The 11948-nt window shown below is 46.3% G+C and overlaps 1 protein-coding gene across 1 annotated transcript in view; it reads left to right on the top strand.

Moving 5' to 3' along the window:
- Positions 1–11948, top strand: part of eif2ak2 (eukaryotic translation initiation factor 2-alpha kinase 2) — a 91659-nt gene that overhangs the window by 67715 nt on the left and 11996 nt on the right. Inside the window, exons 15-17 of the mRNA XM_078541739.1 lie at positions 4493–4612; positions 5887–5973; positions 10195–10390. Coding sequence (XP_078397865.1) covers positions 4493–4612; positions 5887–5973; positions 10195–10390 — 403 coding nt within the window. The remainder of the gene's footprint in view (positions 1–4492; positions 4613–5886; positions 5974–10194; positions 10391–11948) is intronic.

Here is an 11948-nt window from a genome sequence, read left to right as displayed (position 1 = left end):
GTGTGGAAAATGTTTTTTCTCACATCACATTTGCTTCTTTTGTAAATCTGTGCCCTCTTGTTCTTGATCCTTTTACGAGCAGGAACAGCTTCTCCCTATCTACTCTGTCCAGCCCTCTCATGATGTTGAACATCTCTATCAAATCTCCTCTTAGTCGTCTTCTCTCCAAGGAGAACAGTCCCAACCTCTCCAATCTATCCTCATAGCTGAAGCTTCTCATCCCTGGAACCATTCTTGTAAACTTCTTCTGTACTCTCTCCAATGTTGTTCACATCCTTCCTATAATGTGACAACCAGAACTGTACACAATACTCCAGCTGAGGTACAACTAGTGTCTTATATAAATTCAGCATAACCTCCCTGCTCTTGTATTCTATGCCCCTATTAATAAAACCCAGGATACTATATGTTTTATTAACTGCTCTCTCCACCTGTCTTGCCACCTTCAATGACCTATGCACATGTACACCCAGGTTTTTCTGCTCCTGTACCCCTTCAAGATTTCACACTTATTTTATATTGTCTGTCCATGTTCTTCCTACCAAAATGCATCACCTCACACTTCTCCCCATTGAACTTCAACTGCCACCTATCTGCCCGCTCCACCAACTTGTCTATGTCCTCTTGAAGTTCTACAGTGTCCTCCTCGCAGTTCACAACACTCCCAAGCTTTGTATCATCCGCAGAAATTTGAAATTGTCCCCTGTACACCAAGACCTAGATCATTAATATATATCAGGAACAGCGAGGGTCCCAATACCAACCACTGGGAAACTCCACTACAAACCTTCCTCCAGCCCAAAAATATCCATTGATCATTACTCTCTGTTTCCTATTTTTCAGCCAATTTTGTATCCACATTGCTACTGTCCCTTTTATTCCATGAGTAATAATTTTTCTCACAAGTCACTGAAGTTAAACTGACTGGTTTGTAACTGCTGAGCTTATCCTTACAACCTTTTTTGAACACGGGCAATTCTCCAGTCCTCTGGCACCTTCCCTGAGTCTAGGGAAGACTGAAAAATTATGGCCAGTACCCCTGCAATTTCTACTCTCACTTCCTTCAATACCCTTGTATGCATCTTGTCCTGTCCCAGTACCTTGTCAACTTTAAGTACCGACAGTCTATTTAACACTTCCTCCTTAACAATTTCAGAGTGTTGCAGTGTGGTGTTCCCTGCTCGCTGCCAGCAGCCACGAAGACCGGCTGCTGACTGTTGTACCCCCTTTTCTGGGATAATTTTGATGGCTGTCCACTGAGGCCGTGAGGGCCTCTGTGTGGTGGGGGTCTCCTGCACAGTGGCAGGACACCCATCTGTCACTGTGGTGCCTAGAGGCATCTGTGCCAGTGGCATAGGGCATCCCCATCAGAAGCGCCATGAGAGGTGCCCTCCTGATGGTGTCTGCAGCTGCTCTTCCACCCACCATAAGGTTGATGTAGCCCTCTCTGAATTCCTGAGGGTGACCAGGACTTGGGTGTGACTCCAGACTTCTGATACCCCTCTCGCCCAGGCTCTGGGCCCTGGAGCTCAGAGACAAAGTGATGGAGTGCAGGTCAGAACGCATACCCACTGTCGGATCAGTGACCTGCTGAGTTTGGCCCTCTATGACAGCCGCCAGTCTGTCAAAGGAGGAAGCCGGGTGTTCTGTTGAACAGGTGATCGCAGCACTCATGGCCTGGATGGACTCCTCCAATGTCTGAGACAGAATGTGCAACCCCTCTGGAATCTCTGCCAGGTCTCCACACACCTTGCTGGATGTCCAGCATCTGCTGGCTCAGATGGACAACTCCAGAGACTCCTCATCAGCCTGGGGCTCAGCATCTAGATCACCTCCAGCACTCCTCTGAGCGGCACAGGCCTTCTCCCTCTCAGTCTCCACCAGCTGTTCTTGTGACAGTGATGTGCACTTACCAGTGTGCCTATTTATTACAGCCCAAGTGCTCATACCCACTGAGGTGCATGCTAGCTGTGACTGCACTCTCTAAGGCACCATCTGTTAGGGGCATCTTCATTCTTTGAGGTGAGTTTGCAGACACACGCTTCCTCCTTGCAAACCGGAACCATTGGGAGATGTGAACCAGTGTTTGAAGCTTAGACTTTCAGTCATAGAGGCCACCTTCCTCCCTGATGTCTGCAAGCCTCCAAAGTCACAAACCATAAATGCTACCTTCCTGCCAGCTTCCCCAGCTTCATGCACTCTTCGCTCCCCAGCCCCTTCAGTAGTGTTTGCTGGAATGTTAAAAACGCCCCTCAGAATCTCACCACCTCCGATCTCGCATTGACCTATGACCCAGCTCCATTCATTGGCAGCCAAATCCAGGACCTACTCCTCGATGGTCGTCAAGATAATCAAGTTTGGGAGACCACCTCCGGTCCTGTTCCTCCCTCTAGCATTATGCACCTTCTTCTCCTGCAATTGAAGAAGAAAATCGTTATGATGACGCTGTGCTACAATCATGCCTTCAACTTGTGGCTATTATGTATTACGCTGGCAGCACACCTTTCCAAATGATCTTTGCCAGCTAAAGGTGTTGTGGTTCCCCCGCCCCCTCCATAACCCCATTGCCATTCAGAGTGGCATGTTTTCATCATGCCATTTTACGTACTTGGGCCAACACACAAGACAATTCCCTAATTGACCCACGCCACACCCTTCCATCCCTTCCATATATGTCCACCTCGAGAGCAGTGGCACACTCACCCTTGCAGATCTCAAAAGGCATTGAGCCTTTTCTGGCACAGCCAGGTTTGCTGGATGACCTCAAGGCTGCTAACCTCTGCTGCAACCTCTGTCCAGGCTACTTTTGTCTGGCTGGGAGGTCTCCTCTTCACCTCGACTGGCATGAGGATCTCCCACCTACCACTTGCAGCCTGGAAGAGGACTTCCAGGGAGTCATTGTCAAACTTTGGGGCCATCCTTGGTCTTGGGCCCGCTGCACTCGCTTAGCCATCTGTAGAGAGACAAAGAGAGTTAAAGGGCTGATTTCCAATATCTCCCGAAACACTTGTTATTCATCAAGGGAATGGATCAGCTGCATTTCAATGTCTTTGTTCCCTCACAAAGGTCCTGAATGCTTCCAAGCTAGCAGAATAGTCATCCACATTTATAAACAAGCTCTTACCTATTGCACAGGAATTTAATTTCTTCCACACAAAATGCTCGAGTGTCTAAAGAATGCTTTTTGGTGCAGCTCCCACAGTCCCGTGCCTTGGCTCCCTTTAAATGGGTGACCGTGACCTACTTCTAGTTCACAGCCTATCCCTCTGTGCCCCACGTCCCACCTTTCATGGCTGATTGGCCACGCTGCCCACTGGTGCTCCCTGCTAGGCGGCTGTTAATTGGCCGTGACACGCATTATCTGACATCTTTCAAAGGCGTGGTTGGGAGTTGCCAATCCATGCATTCCTGGATCAGACTCCCACCCAGCTCCACGGCAGGTAAAATTCAGTGACATAACCACTACGCTACCACATCTGCCTAGAATGACATAGCTGCTTGTGGAGGCATCAGGACAGTGTTCACTTCAATTGGAGAACATGGTGTGGGTTTCAGTGGGGTAAGTTAACTACAGCCCCATTGATCTCCCTGCGGTACAAGATGGGGGTTAGGGCCTGCAGTGATTAGGCAGTAGGCCTGTAAATTGTCTGTTCATTATTTAAATGGCTGCAAAATCAGTGGGAATGTAAATTGAGTGCAGTCCGGGTTGTTGGGTTGGGAGGCAGAATCCCATGCATACTGGCCCCTTCCTCTGACTCTCTGTCTGTTAAAGTTAAATACAGTGGCAAACTTACTTGTAACCCTGACCCTGTGGTGTCATGTTAGTAACCCAGCGCCTACTGCTGAAACAGGTCCTATAACCAGGTCCTGTCTCTAACTCGGCTATCCCAATGCTGTCCTGGCCAGCCTACCACCCTCAATAAATGTGAACTCATTCAAACCTCTGCTGCTGTATCCTAACTCGCACCAAGTTTTGATCACACCCATATTTGCTGACTTACATTGGCTCCAGGTTTAGCAATGCCTTGATATTAAAAACCTCAACCTTGTTTTTCAAATCCCTCCATTGCCTCGCCCCGCCCTTCCTCCGTAATCTCCTCCAGCCCCACAACCGTCCGAGGTATCTGCGCATCTCCAATGTTAATCGCCTCAACATTAGTGGCAAAACCTTCATCTGCTCAGTCTCTAAGCTCTGGAATACCCTCCTGGAACCTCTCCGTCTCGCTACCTGGTTTCCCTCCTTCCAGACTATCTTTGACCAAGCTATTGGCCATTTGCCTTAATATTGTTTTTTGTGGCTCGGTACCGAATTTTGCTTTCTAATGCTTCTGTGGAGCACCTTTGTTTTATTACATTAACGGTGCTATATAAATACCAGTTGCTCCAGTTGCTGTTGTAAATTAACTGGGGAAATGGTTAGGATATTTCAAAAGTTTATGGTCCCCTAATGTTTGTTTCTTTTTTAATTGCCCTGAAGAACTGAACGTTCCAGAATTGAGGGATTTTCGCAGATTGAAGAAATTGGTAAAGGAGGCTTTGGCTGCGTTTACAAAGCAAAGAATAATATTGATAAAAAGTACTACGCTATCAAGGAAGTCCCACTGAAGGATGAGTGAGTCCAGTTTTAATCTATCTCATATCCTCGTTATTGTTATGAGGGGCGGAGGGAAAACTCTCTAAAATGCCATTCTCCCCACCTCTTCATCCCCATATACCACGAACTGGGCCTCACCTGTATCCCATGTGGATCCATCCCTTCACTTTTCATCCATTCTTAGTTAGGTGACAGTGGGATTATTGTGTGTGGTTTGGGCCACCTCATTATAGGAAGGAACTAAAAGCAACAAGAAAGGGTTTAGAGAATGCAGGACTTAAGTCATGTGGAGGGACTGGAGAAGCTGGGATTGCTCTCCTTAGAGCAGAGAAGGTTAAGGGAAGATTTAATTGAGGATACTGATAGAGTAAATAAGGAAAAGCTGTTTGTACTGGCAGGAGGGTCAGTAACCGGAGGTCACAGATTTAAGGCAATTGATAAAAGAGCTAAAGATGAGAAGTTTTTTTTTACACGGTCAGTTATTGTGATCTGAAATGAGCTGTCTGAAAGGGTTATGGAAGCAGATTCAACAGTAACTTTCAAAAGGGAATTGGATAAATAAACATTTGTTGGGCTATTAGGAAGGATCAGGGAGTGGAACTAATTAGATAGCTCTTTCAAAGAGCTGGCATAGATATGATGGGTTGAATGGCCTCTTTGCTATATGATTCCAATAGGCTCACCAAGATGGCCTGGCTGGGAGGAGTGGCGCATGTTTAGGTAAACTGGAGCATGCTTAGTTTGCTCTCTTTTAAGAAGAGAATTCACAAACTGCAAATAGGATATGAACTGGAAGACAGAAGCTTAAAACATTGAGTGTATAATTGCTTATAAGAATTCCAAATTATTATAAGAATTCCAAATTATACCAATGACATTACAGCTATGAAGAAAAGTTAAGATTGTTTCACAGCAGCTGAGAAGTTTCAGGACCTGATAGATCTTCCAGATTATGAAGAGTTCTAATAAGTGACGAATGGTTTTGACTGGTCAGTGAGACAGTAATGAGAGGGCACATGTTTAAGGTAATCAGAAAAAGAACTCAGCGGTAAGGTTAGAAAAATGTCTTAATGCAGAAGGTGTTAGGACAGGGAATACTCTGCCACACCAGTGTTGAAGTTGAGTGCATGAATTCTTCTTTAAGGGAATTAGATAGTTGCTTAAAGAATAGTGGATGGGAATGGGATTGAACTTGGTGACTCACATGATCTCTGACACAGACTTGATGGGCCAAATGGCCTGTTCTATAATAAGTGTATGATTCTTACATGTTAGTTTCATTTTCATCAAAGTGAGAAAACAATTCGTGAAGCTGTGTCCTTGGCGAAGATGGAACATATAAACATTGTTCGATACCACCATTGTTGGATTGCGAAAAGGTAACGAGATGGAAAATTTAAGATCTGCTGGTTCTGTTATTGTTACTGGTTCTGCCATCTGTTTCAAAGCATTATCTGAGTGGGGTAGCACTTTTGAATGTGTGTCAGGAAATCAAGGGTTCAAGTCACACACTAGAGACTTCAGCTCAAAGTCTCAGCTGACACTCCAATGCAGCATTGAGGGAGCACTGCACTGTTTCGGATTGTACTGAGAGAGTGCTGCATTGTCTCAGGGACAGTACTGAGGGAGTGCTGCGCTGCCAGAGGGTCAGTACTGAGGGAGCGCTGCACTGTCAGAGGGTCAGTACTGAGGGAGTGCTGAACTGTCAGAGGGTCAGTACTGAGGGAGCGCTGCACTGTCCGAGGGTCAGTACTGAGGGAGTGCTGAACTGTCAGAGTGTCAGTACTGAGGGAGTGCTGAACTGTCAGAGGGTCAGTACTGAGGGAGTGCTGTGCTGCCAGAGGGTCAGTACTGAGGGAGTGCCGCACTGTCAGAGGGCCAATACTGAGGGAGCGCTGCACTGTCAGAGGGCCAATACTGAGGGAGCGCTGCACTGTCAGAGGGTCAGTACTGAGGGAGTGCTGTGCTGCCAGAGGGTCAGTACTGAGGGAGTGCTGCACTGTCAGAGGGCCAATACTGAGGGAGCGCTGCACTGTCAGAGGGACAGCACTGAGGGAGTGCTGCACTGTCAGAGGGTCAGTACTGAGAGAGTGCTGCACTGTCAGAGGGTCAGTACTGAGGGAGTGCTGCACTGTCAGAGGGTCAGTACTGAGGGAGTGCTGCACTGTCAGAGGGCCAATACTGAGGGAGCGCTGCACTGTCAGAGGGTCAGTACTGAGGGAGTGTTGCACTGTTACAGGGACAATGCAGAGGGAGTGCTGCACTGTGTCAGGGACAGTACAGAGGGAGTGCTGCACTGTCAGAGGGACAGTACTGAGGGAGTGTCACACTGACAGAGGGCTAGTACTGAGGGAGTGCTGCACTGTCTCAAGGTCAGTACTGAGGGAGTGCTGCACTGTCAGAGGGTCAGTACTGAGAGAGTACTGCGCTGTCAGAGGGTCAGTACTGAGAGAGTGCTGCACTGTCAGAGGGCCAACACTGAGAGAGCGCTGCACTGTCAGAGGGACAGTACTGAGGGAGCGCTGCACTGTCAGGGGGTCAGTACTAAGGGAGTGTCACACTGACAGAGGGCTAGTACTGAGGGAACGCTGCACTGTCAGGGGGTCAGTACGGAGGGAGCACAGCACTGTCGGAGGGACAGAACTGAGAGAGTGCTGCACTGTCAGAGGGCCAACACTGAGAGAGCGCTGCACTGTCAGAGGGACAGTACTGAGGGAGCGCTGCACTGTCAGGGGGTCAGTACTAAGGGAGTGTCACACTGACAGAGGGCTAGTACTGAGGGAACGCTGCACTGTCAGGGGGTCAGTATGGAGGGAGCACAGCACTGTCGGAGGGACAGAACTGAGAGAGTGCTGCACTGTCTGAGGATCACTTTGCTGGTTGTGGAAACTTGGTATGCGGGTAATTGGCTTTGAGATGTCCTGAAGCCATGAAAGGTGCTATGTAAATGCAAGTCTTTTTTTTCTCTCCTGATTCATTGATTCTGTCCTACAAATGTTTGACACTAGGAGCAGGGACACCCTGCCTCATTGATCACACCACCTTTCCAGGCAAAGCATTCCAGATCCTGAAAGCTCTGGAGTGAAAAAAAAATCTTCAGCCGGATCCTTTGCCAATAATCTTACGTTCTGTGATCTCTGATTACGGACCCATTCACCGGAGGGAGTGGGTATTTTTTCTCCGTTTGTTCGACCAAGCCCTCTTATACTGAAAACCTCCATGAGGCCACCTCTTAAACTTCTCTGTTCCAAGGGGAACAGTCCTAACTTTTGCAACCGCCCTTCATAACTAAAGTGAATTCTTGAAGTGTAGCCCCGTTGGTTTCATAGAACGTTACAGCATAGAAGGAGACCCGTTCGCTCCTGTCTCTTTCTGAAAGAGTTCCCCATAATCTACCTCTTCTTGTTCCTCCGTATTCTTTTAATTTTATCCTTCTCAAATATCTATCCACTCCTCTTTCAAAGTCTTTTCACAGATTCTGGATCCCACCCCATTCCCATTTCTGCTAGGACTTTCCATGTCCCAGCCACCCTCCACATAAGGAAATTCTACCTTTCCCTTCATTTGTTTTGGCGGTGATCTGAATTTTATCCCCTCTTGTGATTATCCAAGCAGTGGTAATAGTTTATCCTGATTTACCTTATCAAAATGCCTAATAGTTTTGAATCCCTCCATCAGATTTCCTTTTTCACCCTTTTCAAATGAAAAGAACTCCATTTTGTCTAGTCTCTCCTCATAACTAAAACCTTGTGCCAGTTCCTGTCCCCTCCTCTCTAAGGCTTTCACATCCTTCCTAAAGTAAGGCACCCAAAACTGGGATAATTAGGCCAGATCTTGCTGGAAAATAATGGTGCGTTAAAGATACACGCTATTGATAATGCGTAAATTGGCAAGCAGGCTTAGGGGATAATACAATCTGAATTACGGATCTTGAAGGCTGATTTAACACTGCTCTCAACATCTCTCCCTTAGCTTCTGTTATTTTTTTTAAAACTTGTTGGCTTGCACATTAATTGGCTATTAAACTCACCGCAGAAAGTTAGGGCTGGCAATAAGACCACAAGTACCTTTTTAACAATTTTTAATGCAGTGTTAGTCAACCTCTCTGGCACAGGAAGGGAACAACTCAAAGTGGGAATTCTCATCTTGCTGATCGTAAATAGAGATTTTAGAAATGCCAAATTTAGTTTTTTTTTACATTTCTCGTACTGCTCCTTTCCTTTTTTTGCTCTCCCTTAACCCAATTTTTCTTTCCCTCTCTTTATTTCCCTTTCGGATTTTACCCGATTTTCTTCTCTGTCTTTTCTCTGTTTCTTTCTCAGTCCTTTAATTGTACTAGTTGAGGAGATTGACTGTTGGCCCCATCGTTCACTAAGGTCCTAGATGTCTCATCGCACTTGTCACACTGTCATCAACTACACTTGCAGCAAAGTAAGTGCAAAAAGGTTTTGAGGGGACAAGTACAGGAAAAAATCTAACTAACAGGGCACGCCATTCCAGCAAGATCCAGATTGTTATTCTAACTGTGCTTGATACATTGATTTAGGTTTAGCATTATGGCCAGGAGATTATGGCCCCGCTGCAGCGTGTCTTCTCCCTGGCAGATGCGGCGAGCCATTCAAGTCTTCATTCAGTTCGGCAGGACCGTAATATCCTTCTGGGCGGGAGCGGCCATAAAACCCTGGCCTATCTCTTTGTTTTTAGACTCTCTGCCCCAGTTGATAAACTGGGCTATTTTAACAACTAGATTGATTTCGCTCCCCCTCACATTTAAAAATGAGTGTAACTGCTCCCCCTATGGAATAGATTTCCACAGGAGGTAATTCTTCATCCTCCCAACACCCCCCCAAACCTTCTGACAGAAACTCACCAGGAGTAAAGCAAATGGCTGAAATGCTAATGCTCACATGTTGTTGGGCTTTCTGTGGATCTGCAGCCATTCAGCCAAAGTGGCAATGACTGATCAGCAGAAATCCCACCCCCTCACACCCAACGCCCTCCTCTTGCAGAAATTCACCCTCCAAACCTCACTTCAGCTCCTAAGGTTTCTTGCCTGTTGGGAAAACTATCATGGTGTAAAGATCAACTGGGTACTTGGTGATTTGCCGTTTGGATGGCCTCTCTGTGTGTGGATGGCAGCCTATTTGCCTACATGATGAGATACATTCCTCCAACGCCTTTTGTCCAAGCCCACTTCCTTTATCCCTCCTTTACCAGCCATGGCTTCAGCTGCTGCAACCTTAAGATCTGGAATTCTCCATGAACCTCTCTGCCTCTCACTCTCTTCCTTTAAGACAGCCTTAAAACCTACCTCTTGCACTTCTAATATCTCCTTTTGTGGCTTCATGTGATTATCAAAGAACATTTAACTCTTGTGAAGCACTTTAGGATGTTTTACTACATTAAAGGCACTATGTAAATACAAAATATTGTTTGAACTGTACTTCAGAAAAAGTAACTGACTGGCTTTGGGACATTATATGGGACCTTACAAATTCACGTTTTTTTTAAAACAACTTATATGGAAAGTGAAAAATTGTTTATTATTCATATTTTTAAAATCTGTTTTAATAAACTTTACTTTTGTTTTTTAAATTAAGCACCCAAATCAACAGCCGGATCAAGGAGTCCCTATTTATTAAAATGGAGTTGTATAAGAGGAACGTGGGAGAATGGATATTGGATTCTGAAAATAGTAAACCTGCCCAGAAGGAAGTTGCTTTGTCCATATTCCGTCAATTATTAGATGGAGTTGTTTACATTCATCAGTTGAACATGATTCATCGGGACCTGAAGGTCAGACAATTAAGATTATGGCCCTCACACACTCAGTTAAACACAAGTTTACTTACTGTTCAATAAATTTCGGGTGCACCTCTTTGTACATGTACATGTCCATTTATTAATGTCCATCCCCCACAGTCTTGGCTGTATCATTGATGGACATGCCTTCAGCTACTGAGGCCCTAAGCTCTGGAATTCCCTCCCTAAATCTTTCCACCTCTTCTCTCCTTTAAGATGCATCTTAAAACCCACTTATTTGATCAAGTGTTTCGTCACCTGTTCAAGTGTCTCCCAATCTCTGTAACCAACTCCAACTCTACAACCCTCCGAGATCTCTGCGCTGCTCCAATTCTGGCCTCTTGCGCATCCCTGACTTCCTTTGCTCAACCTGTCTTCAGCTGCCGGGGTCCTAAGTTCTAGAATTTCCTCTGTAAGCCGCTCCACCACTCTACCTCTCTTTATAAAATCATAGTTTACAGCACAGAAGAAGGTCTTTCAGCCCATCACATCTGTGCCAGCTGTCTGCAAGAGCAACTCGCCTAGTCCCAATCGCCCACCTTTTCCCTGAAGCCCTGAAAATCTTTTGACTAAGATAATTATCCAATTCCCTTTTGAAAGCCATGATCTTTCCTGCCTCCATCACACTCAGACAATGCATTCCACATCCTAACTACTCACTGCATAAAAAAGTTTTCCCTCATGTTACCATTGCTTCTTTTGCCAATTACCTGTGCCCTCTGATTTCCCCCCCCGCCATTCCACCAATGGGAACAGATCTTTCCTATCTACCCTGTCTAGTCCCCTCATAATTTTGAACACCTCTCTCAAATCTCCTCTCAACCTTCTCTTCTCAAAGGAGAACAATCCCAATTTCTCCAATACGTCCATGTAACTGAAGTCCCTCATGTCTGGAACCATTCCCATGAGTCTTTTCTGCACCCTCTCTCATGCCTTCACATCCTTCCTAAAGTGTGGTGCCTAGAACTAGACACAAAACTTCAACTGTGGCCGAATCAGTGTTTTATACATGTTCATCATAACTTACTTGCGTTTGTACTCCATGGGGAGAATTTTCTCCCTATCAGGGGGGTTGGTTGTGCGGGAGTGGGTGCGGGCGGGCATGCAGCCGATTGGCGGGGCGCCGCCATTTTACGTGGGCAGGCCAGTTAAGGCCCGCCCAGCGTGATGCACGTCCGGAAGCACTAAGCTTCCCGAGCCCTGTGCAGTGAGGGGAGTAGGCTGAGTCGGGGAGTGCGCTCTTTCACGCACACGCGCAAAAGAGTGCAGAAATCTCCCTGAGGCACACAGCTGCCTCGGAGATTAGTTTCACGTATAATACATTGAATAAAGGGAGAAAAAAATTTTAAGGACATGTCCCCTCATCTGAAACTGTCACATGAGCTGGGACATGTCCAATAATGTTAATAAAAATTTTTCCAATGCTTTAAAAACGTTTGTGAAACCTCATCCCGCCCGTGGATGAGGTTCCATGAAAAATGCGAGGGCCGCCTGGGCTCTTTGCCTGCCCACCAGCCTTAAGGTTGGATGGGCAGCTCAGGTCAATGATTTC

Source organism: Cetorhinus maximus, chromosome 5, assembly GCF_964194155.1.
Source record: "Cetorhinus maximus chromosome 5, sCetMax3.hap1.1, whole genome shotgun sequence".
In the NCBI taxonomy this organism is placed as follows: domain Eukaryota; kingdom Metazoa; phylum Chordata; class Chondrichthyes; order Lamniformes; family Cetorhinidae; genus Cetorhinus; species Cetorhinus maximus.
Note: the sequence above shows the minus strand (reverse complement) of the source record. Positions and strands in the feature narration are given on the sequence as shown.